Source organism: Phocoena sinus, chromosome X (assembly GCF_008692025.1).
Source record: "Phocoena sinus isolate mPhoSin1 chromosome X, mPhoSin1.pri, whole genome shotgun sequence".
NCBI classification, from domain to species: Eukaryota; Metazoa; Chordata; class Mammalia; order Artiodactyla; family Phocoenidae; genus Phocoena; species Phocoena sinus.
The window spans coordinates 131,446,290-131,464,657 of NC_045784.1; the positions used below are offsets into that span (position 1 = coordinate 131,446,290).

At 40.0% G+C, this 18,368-nt stretch overlaps 1 protein-coding gene across 1 annotated transcript; it reads left to right on the plus strand.

The window, feature by feature from the left end:
- The first annotated feature begins 4,228 nt into the window (after nucleotides 1-4,228).
- On the plus strand, nucleotides 4,229-7,338 carry SPRY3 (sprouty RTK signaling antagonist 3). The gene has a single exon (XM_032619987.1). It carries the CDS (start codon nucleotides 4,229-4,231, stop codon nucleotides 5,093-5,095), a length of 867 nt encoding a protein of 288 aa, XP_032475878.1. The 3' UTR covers nucleotides 5,096-7,338.
- The last annotated feature ends 11,030 nt before the right edge of the window (nucleotides 7,339-18,368 follow it).

The window sequence follows — 18,368 nt, forward strand, 5'->3', positions numbered from 1 at the left end:
CTTCTTAAATGAACAACTAGCATTTTCTTCAGGATTAGAAGTATGTGAATTCATTTGATATTACAAGTTTTCCTTGTATTGCTCATTACTAAAACACCTATATCTTTAAAAATGCAGGCTCTTAAAACTGCAAGACTCTCTGGTTTGAAATAAACTGCTGTTGAGTCTTAACGAAACCATGAAGGTAATGAATAGGACTAGGGTAACAAAGTGACAAGTTAAGAGTTAAATGTGGTGAGAACCTGGCAGCTCCAACAAGATGTATGTGGTAGGACGGAGGCCCAGTCAGTGGCTGAGAGGTTAGTAATGTAAACTATACACAACTTGGTATTTGTAAGGGGGGGAGTGCTTTGATAGAGATGCAAATGCTCTTTGCACAGAGAGGGATTTTTAGAGAGCAGACTTTGGAACAGTAGAACTAAGAAAACACGTAAAGCCATAGCAGAAATCCCCCCTATGTTTGCTTTCAGTTATTCTGAGAACGAGTGTATATAACAGCAGAGCACAGAAAGAAGCAACACACCCCAGAGCCGTTACACAGTAAGGTACAAAACAGCATTGAACCCATGGGACTAGAAGAAAACAGGAGCCAGGCTCTCCTTCTCTTCTCCCCTCTTCTTTGAAATCAAGATTGAGTCATGCTGTATCGGAAAGGATTTATCATGAAAATCAGAACACTCTTAAGGTGTCAGCATAGAAGGGCTTTAGATAGGAAAGTTTTCAACTTTAGTCTCAACATGGCAGATTTTAGGTTCCAGGGAGAAAATACATTTTTCTTTCATTAACAAACAGCATTTCTTGAATGGATTTACCTTTCTAGTCCCTAAGTTGGCATACGAAAAGAAATTTCTGTTTAGGTTGAACATAGCAAATTTCAGGGCTGCAGAAAAACTGTTGAGAAAGCTACGAGCACCTGGCCAGAGGGACTGAGATGGGAGTGGGTTTACAATGCATCATTCATTACTGCACAGGCACTACGTGACAGAAATCACTAGATCCCATCAATGTGCAGCCAAGACTTGTAATCACCTTGGCTCCTATTTAATAATATATGATATGTATATTCTCTCTCTCACTTAATAGAATATGGAATTCACCAGCAGCACAGTCAGTTTCTTAACTGTTGCTGCTCACAATGAATGGCCCTTTAATGAGTGGATTTCGGAATCATAAACATGCTTGCAGTAGTAGTTTTTCGTCTAATCTATGTGCTGCAGCAGTCTCTTGTCTATTTGTTTCTCAACTTTTTTTCCCCTCTTACCTTCCCCTACAGTATCTATTTCAGTTCATCCTGTTAGCCAGATCGGAGTCAGCACATCCGGAGTGGCAAACAATTTATTGTCATTCAATCCTGTTTTATCCTACTCAACACCCTGATTTTACCCAGGTCCTACTGCCCACCGTATTGCAGATCTTCCACAGTCCATTCTAGTAAAGATTTTACAGGGCAGGAAGAAACCTTCTGAGTTCATCCTGTTAATCCCCTTACCTGTAAGCAAAACAGTAGTACTTCATCATCCCAGACTGATGCCCAAAGCCTCATTTAATCATCCAAGCATCTCAACTCTAATCAATATCCAAATACACCTTCTCAACCTAAACACCATATACCCTTCTGCTGCCAAGACAGGATCCCCTCGTGCCTCTGAGTTATTTGTATTATGACCTAGATTCCTCCAAGCATAGCTTTCAACCTTCTGGGCAAGTCCCTGAGATATCTAGTGACATCCTTGGGATCCCATATGATTATCTCCTGTAACATTAAGACCTAGTATGCCTTCCTTTGAGTCATCGATCTTTTGAATTTCCAGTATGTTTGAATCTAGTTTCCTTTGGGAAATCAGTGAGTCTAAAATGCATCTAGCACGTACGTTATTGTTTTTACAGTGTAAATGACTTGAAGAGCCCCACACATTATTTATCTGATCAACGGGGAATAAATTCATTTCTTATAAAATTATCAAAAGATTCTTCCCAATCCAAAGCTCCTACATCCACATACCCTGCAAGCCAGCTGAACAATGTGTCCTTGTTTATTTGGGTGTTCGGATGAAAACTACCTGTTTCTTTCTAATGCTGGGACTATGAGTCTTAACAAAGATACAGCAAAGGCAGAGGTGTAAGGCTTCAGGGGATTGTGAGTCCAAGTAGATAAAAGAGACAAACATGTTGCTTTTGAATGCCCACGTAAACAAGGGCATGTTGCCCAGTTTACCCTCAAGGGCTGAAGATGTAGAAGGTATGGACGAAGAGAATTATTTTGTCAAATTGTTTAGTTATGTAATTACAGACCATAATAGGGAAGAGTCCCTCAAAATCACCTAGTCCATTCCTATAATTATATAGATACCGGAACTGAGGCCCAAACAAAGTAAGTGATTTGCCAAAGGTTACATGTTTGAGTCTTAGAATCTCCATAGTCTTTATCTGCATTCTCTTGTGCTGCATTAAATAACACTGAAACAAGTAGCTAAAAAGTGAAATTATAGTCAAACTGGTTCTTTGATGTGATGTGCCAGAAAAGTTATTTTTAACTAAATTAAATCTTCTTTTCAAAAAATGAACAGATGTAAATTCAACTAAATAAGTTTGCATGGGGATATAGCCTCGAAAGGCAACGAGTCTGATCATATTATTAGCCACTGAGTCCTTTATGAACTACGTCTTTCTTTTTGTCTTGCTATTGAACTTTGGGCACATTTCAGTGTCATGTTTGCTTGCTTATGGAAATCTAATCAAGCACTATCCTCTTTCACTTGTTCCTTTCTATTACTCATTCAAGCTTTCCATCCCATACAGTAGTGTGAGTAATCGATCTATTTTGAGGAGGCCTGAAGTCTGATGGATTTCAAATATATACTTTATTCATGCTAGTGTTTCCTAGGTCCTAATGCCCCCATGGTGACTCTTAGATTTTTGTTTAAGTTGCCTTATGCACACCTCTTTTGGCCGTTCAGTCTTCCAGGTGGTGCAATACAGTAATCTACTGTTGGAAAAATATTTTCCTCATGGTCACCGTTATCAGTACTAGGCTCAATCAAATGCTTCAGGGAATGACCACCGAGCTCTTCCTGATTGTGGTACAGTGAAGGCACAAGCATATATTTTCTAGATATTCAACTTGTCTGAAATTTGGTATAAAAACTGCTGCTCTTTAAGAAAGCCGGTTTATTGTAAAGGTAAAGATATAGAAAGGTAAAGATAGAGAAAAGCAGTCCAAGCAGATTCTGCCTCATAAATCCCATCAATATAGGCTTGACTTAGGGCAGTAAAAAGTACAATTATAGGTGATATTTGAAATAATTCAGGGCTCATCTTCTGTGGTTCCCCCATCCCCAGGTTATTCCTATGTATACAAAAGTTTGATTCTGAAGCCATGCTGCCATTTAGAAAGAATTACCTCCTCAATAAGTTAAAGCAGCTTATAAAATGAGGAGAACAGCAAGATGATTAGTCTTGACTTTCTTACACCCTTGGGAAGCCTTTTTTCCTATTATTCTACAGATAGCCTAATTTCTGCCATCTGTGTCTCTGCCATATCCCTGCTATTACTGCAACTTGCTTGCTTGCCTGTATTCATTGAATCAAGCTTGTCCTTTATCATCTGTTTATTTATGCTTATAAATTTCGCTGAAAGGAAAATTTTGATTGAGAATATATATATATACATATACATATATATATACATACATATGTATATGTATATATGCAACTTCTCATGGAAGGCTTTTGAGGCTTTCTCTTTTACATCAGTGTTGCTTTAGGAAGTGAACTTTGCATTCGAAATTAGGTTTCATTTTTATTAGAATTTTGATGCTGAAGGCCTAGATTTCTTGGTCAGCAAAGCTCTTAATGAGCTAAATGCTCCTGTGACCCTAGTCGTATGGCGGACTACTACAGGAATCCATAATCAGATCTTTGCCCCCAATGTGCTTCACAGTCTGGATGAGATGACCAGACTTGCCTGTAAAGAAGTAGGTGAGGCCAATTACAGAATAAAGGAGTAACATGAAGACTAAAGTGATTTAAGGTAGTGGTGGTGATGGGGCCTGAGGTTTGTTGGTTCCCTGCAAAGTACTCATGCCTGTGTGTTCTCATTCATTGTTTCTATTCCCTCTCTCCTAGGATTTTCTGATGTGCCCTAAGATCCATGTAACTACAAGGGCTCTTTATCACCATAAGTGCCACCCTGACCCAAAACCACTCAGAACTCAAGAATCAAGGCAAAATGGATGCCACAGTGACAGATGATTTCCAACAAATTCTGCCTATCGAACAGCTGCGCTCTACTCACGCTAGCAATGATTATGTGGACCGTCCTCCAGTCCCCTGTAAACAGGCCCTCTCTAGCCCTTCCCTTATCGTGCAAACCCACAAATCTGATTGGTCCCTGGCTACCATGCCTACTGCTCTCCCACGCAGTCTCAGCCAGTGCCATCAATTGCAGCCCTTGCCTCAGCATCTGAGCCAATCTAGCATTGCCAGCTCAATGTCCCATAGCACCACTGCCTCTGATCAAAGGCTCTTGGCCAGCATTACGCCCTCACCTTCAGGCCAGTCCATCATCCGAACCCAGCCTGGAACAGGAGCCCACCCAAAGGCTGATGGTGCTCTGAAGGGAGAAGCTGAGCAATCTGCAGTGCACCCCAGTGAGCACCTCTTCATCTGCGAGGAGTGTGGGCGCTGCAAATGTGTCCTCTGTACGGCAGCTCGCCCTCTCCCCTCCTTCTGGCTGTGCAACCAGCGTTGCCTTTGCTCTGCTGAGAGCCTCCTCGATTATGGCACTTGTCTCTGCTGTGTTAAGGGCCTCTTCTACCACTGTTCTACTGATGATGAAGACAACTGCGCTGATGAGCCCTGCTCCTGTGGGCCTGGCTCTTGCTTCGTCCGCTGGGCAGCCATGAGCCTCATCTCCCTCTTCTTACCCTGCCTGTGCTGCTACCTGCCTACCCGTGGATGCCTCCATCTGTGCCAGCAGGGCTATGATAGTCTTAGGCGACCAGGCTGCCGCTGTAAAAGGCACACCAACACTGTGTGCAGAAAAATCTCTTCTGGTAGTGCGCCCTTCCCCAAGGCCCAGGAGAAGTCTGTATGACCTTCCCACAAGAGGGATCCAGTGCTTTCTCCCTCTAGGCCCCATCAATAAAGCATAGGCCTCATCTCTGAAGAAGGGGAGGAGGAGTAAAGTAGCCAAGCCAAAGTTAGGGCTCACCAATTTTGTTCCTGCAGTGTCAGGGGAATGGTCAAGTACATCCTGGTGCGGGATGCCTTGCTCTCTCTCACAGTATCTACCCCACTCCTCTTCAGTCTTTTTACACCCACCATCTCAGCCCTTATGGCTGTCATGGCATATTCAGGTGATATATAAGCATGAGATTTGGACACTGAGGGCTGACAGAGCCAGCAACGTGGAGGTTTAGGGGCTCCCCAAAGTAATACCTCTCGATGCAGGCTCTGAGTGTCACTCTGCTTTCCACAGTGCCTTTGGAAGCTTTCTTCTTAGATGGTTTTCACAGGTCCATGTGGAACAGTGTTCAGTATTCCAGGGAATCTGACCCCTTCTCCGTTTACCGCCCCTCTGGTCTTTAGTCTTTTTCTCATTTTCTCCTCTTCTTGCATTACTCTGTTCTGTTCTCATTCCCACTCCATTCTCACTCTCTCTACTTTTACTTTGCCTCTCTTTTCTTTCTCTCTCTCTGCTTTCTTCCCCTTCCCTCCCTTTCTCTCAGACTAATCCTTTCTCTGCCTGTATTTCTGTCTTGTTTGATCTAATCTTTGTCTCCTTCTACCTGTCCCTCTTTCTCTCTCTAACACGTCAAAAAGTGCTGTTTTTCCGTAGGTGTTTCCTTTGACGCCAAACTTTGCTATGCTATACTATTTACTAATTTTTATTAAGGGAAATTGATTACTGTAATGAACTTATCACTAGCAATAGTGTGTGTGCACTCATAACCACACTCGCCAGTTTATGAGCATATGAGGCAAACTTATCTTACGTTTCCAGGTTTAATTAGTTGAAGTTTTACTCCCTTTCCCAATAATCACCTTACAGTACTGACAGATTCCACTAGCATGCTGAGTAGATAGTAAGTCAGGATGCTCATAACTTTGTATGTCTGACCCAAGTGCCAAAGGCAGACGTGCTTTATAGCTAAATGAACAAAGCAAAGGACATTACAGAGGTCTGTTCTCTCTTAGAAGCTAACTGGCCTGAGACTGCATGGCTCAGGCCTTAATAATGGACATAAAAAGTCATAAAACTTTAGCGCTGGAAGGATCTTAACTGTTAATCTAGTTCAATGCCCTTATTTTACAGATGGGAAAACTGAGGCCTGGAAATAGGAAGGGATCTGCCCAAGGCTACACACTGAGTTAATAGAGTTGGGCCTGGCGTACAGGTCTTGTGACTCTTGGTCCAGTATTCTCTATTAGCAATGACAGAAAGCCATTCCCATTCAATTTTCAGGAATCATGCCTAGCTAGTGTGGTGGTCTCTATGTGGGGCATAGTGGGTAGCTAACTTTCAGGTGTCAAGACTGCCCCCAGTGGACATCACCTTTGGCTCTGTCACCTTGTAGAAACTCAAGTGTGCAAAAGAAAAGCTTAAGGAAGCCCTAATCAAGCTGTATCTTCGCCATTGCACCTACCCTTTGCTACACAGTGTGCTTGCTCCTGGCTTTGTCTGCAGTGGCAGTTGCCTGAGAACCTAAATTTCAGCAACAGTGGAAAACTGAGATGAAAGATGTATAATGCAGAGAACTGACTTCTCTTTTATGAAATACCAAGAGCTTGTGCTGTGAATCCCCTTCAATGGGAAAAGGCTGCAGTGGTGATAGCAGGCTCCTAAGGACTGCTGCTGAAAGATGCAAGAATTAGATGCAGTTTCCCTCTGTAAGTGAATCCAAAATTCACTAAAGAATTCAAAGATTGAGGGCACTTGCTTGAAATCAAGGTGCTCCAACTTAGTTTAAGACTTCCAGACTCTAGCTTTATATATCATCATCTCTTTTAAAGTGTGCATGGATATGTATTACAGGGTGGAAAGGTGGGGAGAAATGTATAGTCATACACAGGGGGAAGAAGAAGGGAACATCCACGTCCCCTTGTCGGCTATATACTATAGGAATACGTGCCACTCAGTCTTTGTTGGTTCTGAATCTCCCTGAAGTGTACTGACATTTGGGCTGCACAGAGACCCTCACCTTCTCTTTCACCTCCTCTTCTAGAATTGCTTTGCTCTATTTTTGTATATATAAATATGTTATGATGATTATTAATAATGTTAATGATATTGCTGCAAATGGTGCCATATACAAGGTTTGGCTTCTTGGAACATTTATAAACCCAAACCAGTACCTGTAACCTCGTATGTTGCTTTCAAGTCCTTCCATTTAAGTAACTTCTTTTTATCTTACAAGTCTGCCTGATTGACCTTTGAACTTAGCCACCCCTAAAAGCTGTGCCCGGTTTTCTGGGTCAAGCTGGATGGTGACGAGTAGCAACACACACTTCTCTTCGCTTCTGCCTGAAATTTGCTTAAATCTGAGATAAGTAAGGATTCTGACACTAGTGCATTGTTCCTGGAGCTAAAGTTATTCTATGGATGTTTGCTTATTAGTTTCAGGACCCAAAACAACACAAGTCCCTCCTCCTTGATAGCTCCTTCATATCTCAATCCTGCAGTCCTTACTCAGGCAAATTGTGCACTGCCAGAGGCGCCCTGGGCTCTTCTACACACCCAAAGGAGCTCTCCTCAGTGTATTTCTAAATGGCCTTACACTTGGTAGAAGAAACTGAACAGTTACTCCAATGCAGTTGCAGTCTGCAATCTGCTGAGTCAGGGCTCTCATCTGTGTCCAAGTTGGCCTGATATGGACTGCATCTGGTTTACGTATAGATGGGTCCTGTTGGCGTATGCGCACGGACATGTGAGCGTGCATATGTATCCCCTCTGTGAGATATATATATATATATATATATATTTACATATATATATGTAAATATATATCCACACATCTCTATATATTTTAATGTATTGCACATGTATATTTAAAATATATATGAAAGAACTCTAAATCCTGCAGAGAGGCTCTGCTTTCATTATTTTTCTACTTTGTGTCATGTACTGTATAAACAGGAATATTTAGAGGGTGTTTCCTGCTTAGCATTTTTTTGCAGTTAAATCATCTGTTACCCCCTAAATCTACTGCTTTCCACATATTGGTCCCTTGATACATTTCATATGGCTTTAGCCAAAAGTTTGTTGTTGTTGTTGTTCCAGCCCATCTTTCCTTATCACAATAGCTATAATAAATGTAGTGAGCACTTACATGATGCTTACTATGTGCTAAGCACTATTTTAAGCACATCACCTATATTAGCTCATTTAATCCTCACGGCAACTCTGCAATGTATGCACTATTATGCTTGCCATGTTACAAATGAGAAAACTGAAGTACAGAGGGGTTAAGTGACTTGTCAAAGGTAACAAAGCTTGTAAATGCTCGCACTAGGATTTGAACCTAGGCTGTCTGACTCCCGAGTCCATGGTCCAGAGTCAGGTGTAGAAGTCCAGAGCATAATATAAACCCTTGTGGTATAACAAGCCTCGAACGGTGAATGGTTCTGTCCCTAACTCCAGTCCACCTGCAGCCTAAGAGTTGAAACAAACATGCTACTATGTTAGGAGTGAAGCAATAGTTACAGACATCATATTATTAGCTGTCTTGCTTCCCAAGATGGTGGCATTACACACTTCTACACTTTTCCCTTTGAAAACATGTTTGCAGCCAGTTACCATTTCTCAATCAGCTTATGGTATGGAGCCAGTAGAGAATTTTTTTTTACTTTGCCAGAGAGGGTAAGAGTTTACTTGGCCTTCTCTTTAAGGGCCCCAGAAATCTAATTCAATTTCTTTCTGAAGAAAGTAGAACTAAATCTATGTTTGGCACTTGAGATTGGTTGGAGCTGTTAACATTCAAGCTCATTGATTATATTGAGTGCATTTTGCTGATTCAAATGTAAGTAATCCACTGATGTCCATCGGTCAGTATACCACCTTACCTCTTCCCATCACCTACTTCACACAGACATTATTTCAGAGCCAGAAAGACCCTTAAAGAACATCTATTCCAACATCAACATTTTACAGTTGGAGGAAAAGATGCACAAAGAGAGAAAATAACCTGCCAAAGTCACACAGTTATCAGTTAGGGTGGAATTATGACAATTCCAGATTTCCTAGTTGCCAGATTCCCTGGTCTGAGTTTCTTAGAAAATAGAGCTTGAAGCAAGAGCTTATGTGAAATCCCAAGGAAGTAGGAGCAAGGAAAAAGAGGTAGGGAAGGAGGGAGAATAACCTGTTTCATGACAAGCTAACTTCTCAATCTCTTATGATAGGCCATACTGTATCTCAGCCCATCTGCGTGAGGAAAGGGGAAGAATTCAACTCCTATCTCCCATCTCATTGGTCAAATACCTTCCCTGTGGAATATTAACTCCCCTGCACTTTTGGGTAATGCATGTGTGGGTGCCCAAGCATGTACCTTGGCATCTTAAGCCTCAGCAGCAATGGGGTAGCATTACAGGCAGCAAGGCACGTGTGCGTATAAAGGGAGACATATGAACTTAAACTGGTACACTAGGCTGGTGCTTTTCCCTTACATCTTTATTCACTTTCATTCAAAGCGAGTTAGAGATAGCCTACAATTTTTAAAGTATATAGGCTTTCTTGTGGTGCTCAGAAACATACTAAATTTGCCTTCCTAAACCTATATATTCCCCGACTTGTTTTTAAGGACTTCTTTCTGCATGGAAATGAAGTTCCTAGTTCAACTAGAGAAGTAACAATCTAGGCCCATATCCTTATCTTGACCCTTAAAGCAGTGTTGCTGCTTTCAAAGGCCAGGATGAACAAGACACACAGCTTTCAAGGAAAGAGATCTTGCGAGTGACGCTGCTCATTGTTATTTAGGGATCTTTCTGTCATTACAATCAAAGTGATGTATGTTGCTCCCACGTACATTTGCTGGCCAGTTCCCTGTAAAAGAAGGGGGTAATCCTGACACACAAGTTGTCACTCTCCAACTATTAAAGCAATCCTTTTGGCTGTACTAGATAATGGTCATGTCTCTGATAATAAAAGACACAGATGACAAGTATTAGGAAACCCCCAAGTCCTTGAAGAACTGACCAACACTGCTGTTGCCAGTCACTAAGGAAAGAAAACAGAGATAATCCTTCAGGCGAACACCCTAGTTTTATTAATATAGGGCTTTAACCTCAAGTCACCTGTATATTCTATTGTGATAAGATGAGGTGACCCATAAATGCAGCCTAAGGGCTCATTTTGAACCTATGTCCTAAGGCCTAAACTAAGGGAGACTGAATGACTCCCTTGGCCCCTTTCTCCTAGGTCCACACTTTAATCTTAGCCTTCAAAGTCTTACCACGCTGGTGACAAAAAGAAACACTAAAAGGGAAAGGAACACTAATTTTTATAATATCAGAAATTAGTTGGCTTAATTTTACTCTGTAAAAGTTTTAAAGGATCCCCTTCCAATGGGTGTTAAGGCCTCCCAATAAGGAGAAGGCTCCAGGCCCATCGTAATACATAAGGTATACTGAAGGAAAAAGAGAAAAAAGTAGTGTGAAGTAATACTGTATGTAGGTCTAGAAAGAAAAACAAAGGTTAAGAAAAAGCTATGTGAAAGAAAGAAGCTCTGTAATCAGTTTGTTTCTCTCATCCAAAACTCCATTTTATTAACCTCTTGGCTCTGTTGTGTATTTAAACTCCTTTTTGTCCTTGACTTATAGCAGCATTCTTTTTTTTTTCGAACTCCTACAACACTTCCACTGGAATGATTTTGTGTGTGTGTGTGTGTGTGAGAGAGAGAGAGAGAGAGAGAGATGGATAGAGCCTTGAGCTCTGCCCTAGAGGTTCAGAGTTAGAGTATGTACTCTAAAACTTTCAGCCTTTCAAACTCCCTTCCAGGACATGTCCCCATAGTACTTGGATCTTATACTAAATGACAAAGTTTCTCTCCTATAGAGAGAAATACCAGACTGGATTTGTGGATTTACCTGGATTGGCTTCTTGGTGGTGTGGAAATTACAGTAACCTGAAACCAATTAAATCAGGATCTTTGGAGGCGAGGCTGAGGAATGGATTTTTTTAAAAAGCTTCCAGGTGTTTATAATACACAAACAGGGTTGAGAAAGCTCAGTCACCTCGTTCTATAAATTCAGATACTGAGGTTCAGAGAGGGGAAACGACTCACTCATAAACACACAGTGAGTTAGGGACAAAGTTAGGAATGTGAGAATCCAGGTCTGTTGACTCCTAGGCCAAAGTTTTTGTCTTTATATTATGCTGCTTTTCTCTACCCTGTGCCCTCTCTGGATCTTTGCTTTCCTCATCTGTAAAATGAAGATAATAAAGCCTAGAGATTTTGTGAGAGTCATTAAAGTAGAAGCATATTTTAATGTACAAGGTTCTGCACAAATGCAAAGGAATGTTATACTTGAGGGAATTAATGTACAACACATACGTGAGGCTGAATGTCTAAAACAACATAATGAAAGTTTAAAAAAAAATTTAATCCATCAATCATTTGGGTGTTGTGACTACCTGATAACATGTATGAAGACTGAACACTTGTGTAGGTTTTCTGTACCTTTAAACTAAATTTGGCCTCAGTGACAATCAAAGAAATTAGGAGCTGAGGACAGAGGTCATTCTTCTATTTCTCTTTCCCTCACTGGGATAGGGATTAAAAGAAATATAAAAGCAAAGGGATATTTGGACTTCTCATACTTGGTCAATTACAATGTGGCCTTAGAACTGAACTAGCCTAGGGTTTCTATGGGACTTGTAGATCCCATTCCTGGGGTCTTTCAGGGGTTGGAGGGAAGGCGGTCAAAAAAAGGACATCTCTTCTGAAAGGCAGTATGCATAAAAAGCCAGCAGGGAGGGCTGCCCATTAGGAGGAGCTACTGCTATAGAAGCCAGAAAGGAGGGAAGTGGCTTTCTGATTTGGCTCATTTGAGGAAGTAGATTATTTGGGGATCTAGTATCCCCAGAATGATCTATAACCGCAAGGAACATGTTTCCTGAACTCCAGGGCCCCGGAACAGAGTATCCAGACCCACTCCTGTCCTTTCCATTCCAGATATTAGGAATTTCCAGAGGGGGCCACTTCTGTTCTCCTAGGAGTCATATATCTGGCTACTCGTTTATTTGGTAAAAATGGAATTCTGTACCATTTATAGAATGGACTCCTTGTGTCTTCCTTATTTTGAAAGTATAATACACATTCTTAATTCATCATTAATTTTTGCCAACGCCTTTTAAGTATTTATTTGAAAGTTATTTTAAAATATGAAAATATATTTATTTAACAAAGCACTCCTTTATCCTTAGTTGAGCCATGTTAACAAATTAAAAACAAGCCATGATCAAACTGTTTCCATGTGTCACATTACAAGCTGAATTTAAAAACCTATTTAGTAAATATATCCTCATTTCATCTTGAAATGCCTCCTTTTTAAGCGGGAGGTAGACATGGAATTAGTGGGAAGCAAGAGGCCTAAAAGTATAGTGATGGGCACTTATAATCTAGACCTGCCTTAGGCAGGGGTTACCTTTCAGGTAGTTAAGAGGTGATGAGCTATACTCAATCAGGAAAAACTGAGTTGTTAGAGGCCATGTTTCAGTAGTCTATGATTTCCTGGAAAATATAATCCAAAAAACTCCTTGCTAATAACTACACTGCCAATAAAGTGTTTGTACTTTGCCTGATAACAACACAAGAGCCTAAGATGAGCTGCATAAAATAGCATGTGGACCAAATGAGAAAGCAGACTGTAGTTCTAAAGGAAGGATCAAATTTGGTTGTGGTGTCAGCCATAGGCATTAACTGTAGGGACATTGAAATCTATTTCAACAGAACTTCAAATAAACATGATGGAGACTGGACCTGAGAAGGTGAAAAAGGGTAATTACTGCATAAGAGGTTAGAGCACAGCCTGAAGTTCAGAAGCAACACTGAATTTAGAATCAGAAGATAAATGTAATAACACACAAGACAGTATGAGATGGAAGAGCCAGTCTTGATGAGTTTCATCCAAAAGATTTATAGACGGCTCCACCATGTGCTAGGCATCTTTAGTAAGTTACTTAGGCTTTCTGTGCCTGGTTTGAAACTCAGGAACCATGACTCTGAAAACTGTGCTCTTAACTACTACAATCTACTTCTTATAGTATAAAAATGGCTATATAAGTAGAGTCATACTATGTCCCAATTTGCCCAGGACAGTCTCAGTTAATACCTGTGTCTCAGAATATTTAATAGTGTCCTCTTACATTCTGAGAACTTATCTTGACATGACTTGTATATAATACATAATGGTATATTTAATTTGCTAACTTTGATAAAATCATCGCATGAAAAGAGATCAGGATAATTTTAGTGTTGGCCCTTCTCTCATATTATCCTCAAGCATCATCCAAAATTGAGCCCTCCCACAATTTTTAAATTCGTCACCACCCACCTCAAGTCCTTTTTGCCCAGCTTACATTCCCTGGTCTTTCACAACAACATCGCTGACCCTCTCTCCCCCTAGCACACCCCTAGCCTAACAAAATCTGAATCTTAGTTAAATATAACCACCTATTCCACATTTTAATCTAAACAGATGAGTGTAGTTGGAGAAAAACACACAATCACAAATTTCAAGTGGGCCCTCAGTACCACCAGACAATTTCTACTTTACTTCTCCCTTCAGGTTATTTTCCAACTCTTAAAAAAGGCTATCTCACACTTCTCTTTCATCATACCTCCAATACCTCCACCTCCTCCATACTTCCACTCCCAGCTTGTGACCTTGCCACATATCATTGAGAAAATAGGGTATTTCCCCTTGAACCCACTCCAGCCAGCCTTTTGAACCCACCTTCCACTGAAATAACTCTTGTCAATGTCACCAATGATTCTACCTTGCTAAATCCAATGGTCAATTCTCAGTCTTCATCTTATTCACCCAGTCAGCAGCATTTGTCCCACCTGATCATGCACTCTGACTTAGCTCCTCCTCCCCCAAATCCTAGCAGAGCCTGAGGCGAGGACTTACATGTAGTTTATTGGGGGAGGTGATTCAGGAAACAAGAGAAGGGGACTAAGAGTGAACCAGGTAGGGATGGACCATCAATTCAAGGGTATGTTATTAATGTGTTTACTACTGAAGGCAACTGTGGATTATTCCCACTGAGGACTCTCTTTGGTGCTGTGTGGAATGTGCCTCAGAATTTTCCACCAGACACAGAAGAGTGTTTATCCATCAGATTTCATCTCCCATTGACCAAGGGTAATCCTAGAGGGTGTTAACTCACTGGCACTTGCAGGTTTGTTCATGACCTAGAATCACTGAGCAGGCTCCTGAAGATGTCCGTCCCATCTGGTGGTAGCAGAGAAGCCCCAAGGCAGAAAGCAATAGTGTGAGATACAGCTGAATGAGGTAGCGTCAAGCTACCCCTGCATACAGCAGCTGCAATACTGTCCTGAACAAAACGTGGTCCAGGAGAATGTGAAATGAGGCACAAAAGATGTTTGACACACTCTCTTTTTTTTTTTTTTGGAGGGTGGGTATGCGGGCCTCTCACCATTGTGGCCCCTTCCGTTGCGGAGCACAGGCTTCGGACGTGCAGGATCCGCGGCATGTGGGATCCTCCCGGACCGGGGCACGAACCCGCGTCCCGTGCATCGGCAGGCGGACTCTCAACCACTGCGCCACCAGGGAAGCCCCACGCACTCTCTTTCTTGAAACACATTCTTTACTGGCATCCAGCACACCACACTCTCCTAATTCTCTTCTTACTGCATTGATCTCTCCTTCTCCAAGTTCTTCAATGGTTCTTCCTCATCTCCCTGAACTCTAAATATTAGAGTGCCTAAGGTTTCAGTTCTTACTCCTCTTCTCTTCTCTATCTAGACTCACTCTCTTGGTGATCTCATCTACTCTCCTGGATTTAAACACCACTTATATACTCATATGTATCTTTTTAGTTAGTGATTTCATTTCCTTCGGATAAAAACCCAGGAGTGGGATTGCTGGATCATATGGTAGTTCTAAGTTTAATTTTTTGAGGAACCTCCATACTGTTTTCCATAATGGCTGTGCCAACTTACATAGCCACCAACAATATACAAGGATTCCCATTCTGCACATCCTTGCAACACTTGTTATCTTTTGTGATTTTGAGAATAGGCATTCTAAGAGGTGTGAGATGATATTTCATTGTGGTTTTATTTGTGTTTCCCTTATTGTTAGTGATGTCAAGTACCTTTTCATATACCTGTTGGCCATTTGTATGTCTTCTTTTGAGAAATGTCTATTCAGGTTCTTGGCTCATTTTTAAATTGGGTTATTGGGGTGTTTTTGCTATTGAGTAGTGAGCTCCTTATATTTTTTGGATTTTAACCACTTATCAGATGTATGTTTTGCAAATATTTTCTCCCATTCCACTTCTCCCCTCTCTTCACTCTGTTGATTGATTCCTTTGCTGTGCAGAAGATTTTTGGTCTGATGCAATCCCACTTGTCTGTTTTTGCTTTTGTTGCCTGTGCTTTTGATGTCATATTCCCAAAAAATCATATTAAATTTCTGGCTGCTTTGCTTGCCACAGCCAGTATCAAGGTCTCAAGCTAGCTGTTATATTGGACTTCCCTGATAGTTTTCCATGTTCAGTTCTAAATCAGGACTACTTCCTCCAGCAGTGAAGCTGCTGTTCCTTATGACCTGCCTCATCTCTGGAGAATTACCATGGCACGGAGCTGGAGGTGGGTATGGGAGTATCCCCAGCCTGAAATGCCTCGGGCTCCCATTGTTCTTACTGAGGTTTAGCAATTTTTCTTGAATAGACTCTTCTCAATTTGTTTTATGCCTTTGGCTAATTTATAGAGTTCTGTAATGGTAGTTTTTGAAAATTTTGTCCAATTTTATTTTTTTTAGGGGAATTGTCAAGGTCCTCACTCAGAATTTCCAGAAGTCCTGCCCCAAATCATTGATTTTTGACCTTTCTTCTTCTTTAATATAATCATTGAAGTTTTAAATTTCCAAATAAGTACTGCTGTAGCTGTAGACCTATGAATTTTGATGTGTTGCATTTATCAACCAGTTCTAAATATTTTATAATATCTTCTTTGACTCATGGGTCATTTAGAAGTGTGTTGATTCACATCCAAGTAACTGAGGTTTTTCTAGATATCGTTAAATTATTGTTTTGTAATTTAATGTTGTTTTGGTCAAAGAATGATCTCTATGCTTTCAATTTCTTTCCATTTATTGAGACTTACTTATTTTATGGCCCACCATATGGACTTATTTTATGGCCCACCATATGGTTCTTCTTTATGAATACTTTCACATGTAGTTGAAATAATGTGTATTTTGCTGTTTTGGGATGGAATGTTCTATAAATATAAATATAAATTGGATCAAACTGGCAGTTAGTGTTGTTCAGGTGTTTCATATACTTCCTAATTTTCTGTCTGTATGTTCTATCAATTACTGAAAGAAGTATGTTGACATTTCTAACACTAATTATAATTTAACTATTTCTCCTTTCATTTATGTCAGATTTTGCTTTATGTATATTCAGTCTCTGTTTTTAGGTGCATATACATTTAGGATTGTTATGTCTTCTTGGAGAATTGACCCCTTTATCATTATGTAGTATCATGTTCAACCTGAAAATGTACCTTGTTATGAAGTCTACATCATCTGATGTTAGTATAGCTACTTGATCTTTCTTTTGTATAGTATTTTACTTTTAACCAATGTCTTTATATTTAAGGTTGTTTTCTTTTATGCACATATAGTTTCTTATATATGCATATTTTTATTCTACCTGACAATTTCTTTTTGTTGTAATTTTTAGGCCATTTACATTTAACGTAATAATTAAGGCTGTTGATGTAATTCTACTTTCTTGCTGTTTGTTTTCAATTTGTTGCATCAATTATTTGTTCCTTTTTGTCTCTCTCTCTTTTTTGCCTTTGGTGATGAGGATTTTTTAAAAATTTGCAATACATCTCCTTTATTGGCTTATTAACTTTACCTCTTAATTTATTAATATTATTATTTTTTACCATTTTCCCTAGGGTTGACAATATACGTCTTTGACTAATCAGTGTCTGCCTTCAAGTACATTAAACTTTCAGGTTCAGCATAAGAGTCTTACCACAGTATACGTCCATTTTCGTCCTTCTATTCTTTGTGTTATTGTTGTTACAGGTTATAATTTCAAAATACATTGCTATTGTTTCAATTATCTTTTAAAATTTATTTTTAATCTACACAAGTAAAATTTATACTTTTTGATGTATAATTCTTTGAGTTGTGACAAATGCATAAAATCATATAACCACCAGAGTTCCAACTGCTCTAAATCCTTATTAACTTGGTATTGTTACTTATTAACTTGGTATTGTTACTTAAAAATGTTTTTAGCCACTCAAACAGGTATATTAATGGTATCTCATTGTGGTTTTCATTGTGTCCATGTTTTACTTTAAATTATTGAGCATATTTTAATATTCATAATACTTGTTTAAGGTATTTGTCTACTGATTACGTCATCTCTATCATTTCTGCATCTATTTCTATTCCACCATTTTCCTCCTTGTATGAGTAACATTTGCATGCCTGGTAATTTTTCATTGTACGTTATACTATGTGCATTAATATTTTTGGACAACGGACTTTGTTGTCTTTTTTAGAGTGCTAAAGTTTGGTGAACAGTTGTTATTTTTGTATCAATGTGATTTCTTTGAGATTTATTAAATTCTTCTAGGGAAGGTTTTCTGATTTTCTTTATGACTAATTTAGTAAGGTGTGACACTTGGGGTCTCTACAGAATGTCCCAACATTTATCTGAGGTATCGTTACTCTGGCTTGACAGAACTCAAATAGCTCTCAGCTTTGGGTGAGTTCTGGGTAGTTGTTATTGAATTTGCTTAATGGGGTTTCATCCTATATGTGCATGGATGAATATTCAGCCAAAGACTTAAGAAAACCCCTATGCAGATTTTTGGGGATCTTTTTCTGACTAGTTCTCCCCTCTTCAGTTATCCAACCCCAAAATTCCAGCATCCCAAGTATCCTCAAACTCAATTCTCTGTCTTAACTCAGAAAGACAGATGTGCTCTGCTTGGGATTCTTCTGTCAGCACCATGGTCCAGAACGTGTCTCCAAACACAAAACAATCATAGGGCCTACCTCATTTGTTTTCCTTCCCTCAGGGGTCACAATCTTTGCTCCTCCTTTCTAATGTCTGAAAAATGTCATTGCATATATTTTGTCCACCTATT

Coding starts and splice junctions, on each gene's coding strand:
- SPRY3 (XM_032619987.1), top strand. CDS start 4,229: ATGGATGCCACAGTGACAGATGATTTCCAACAAATTCTGCCTATCGAA.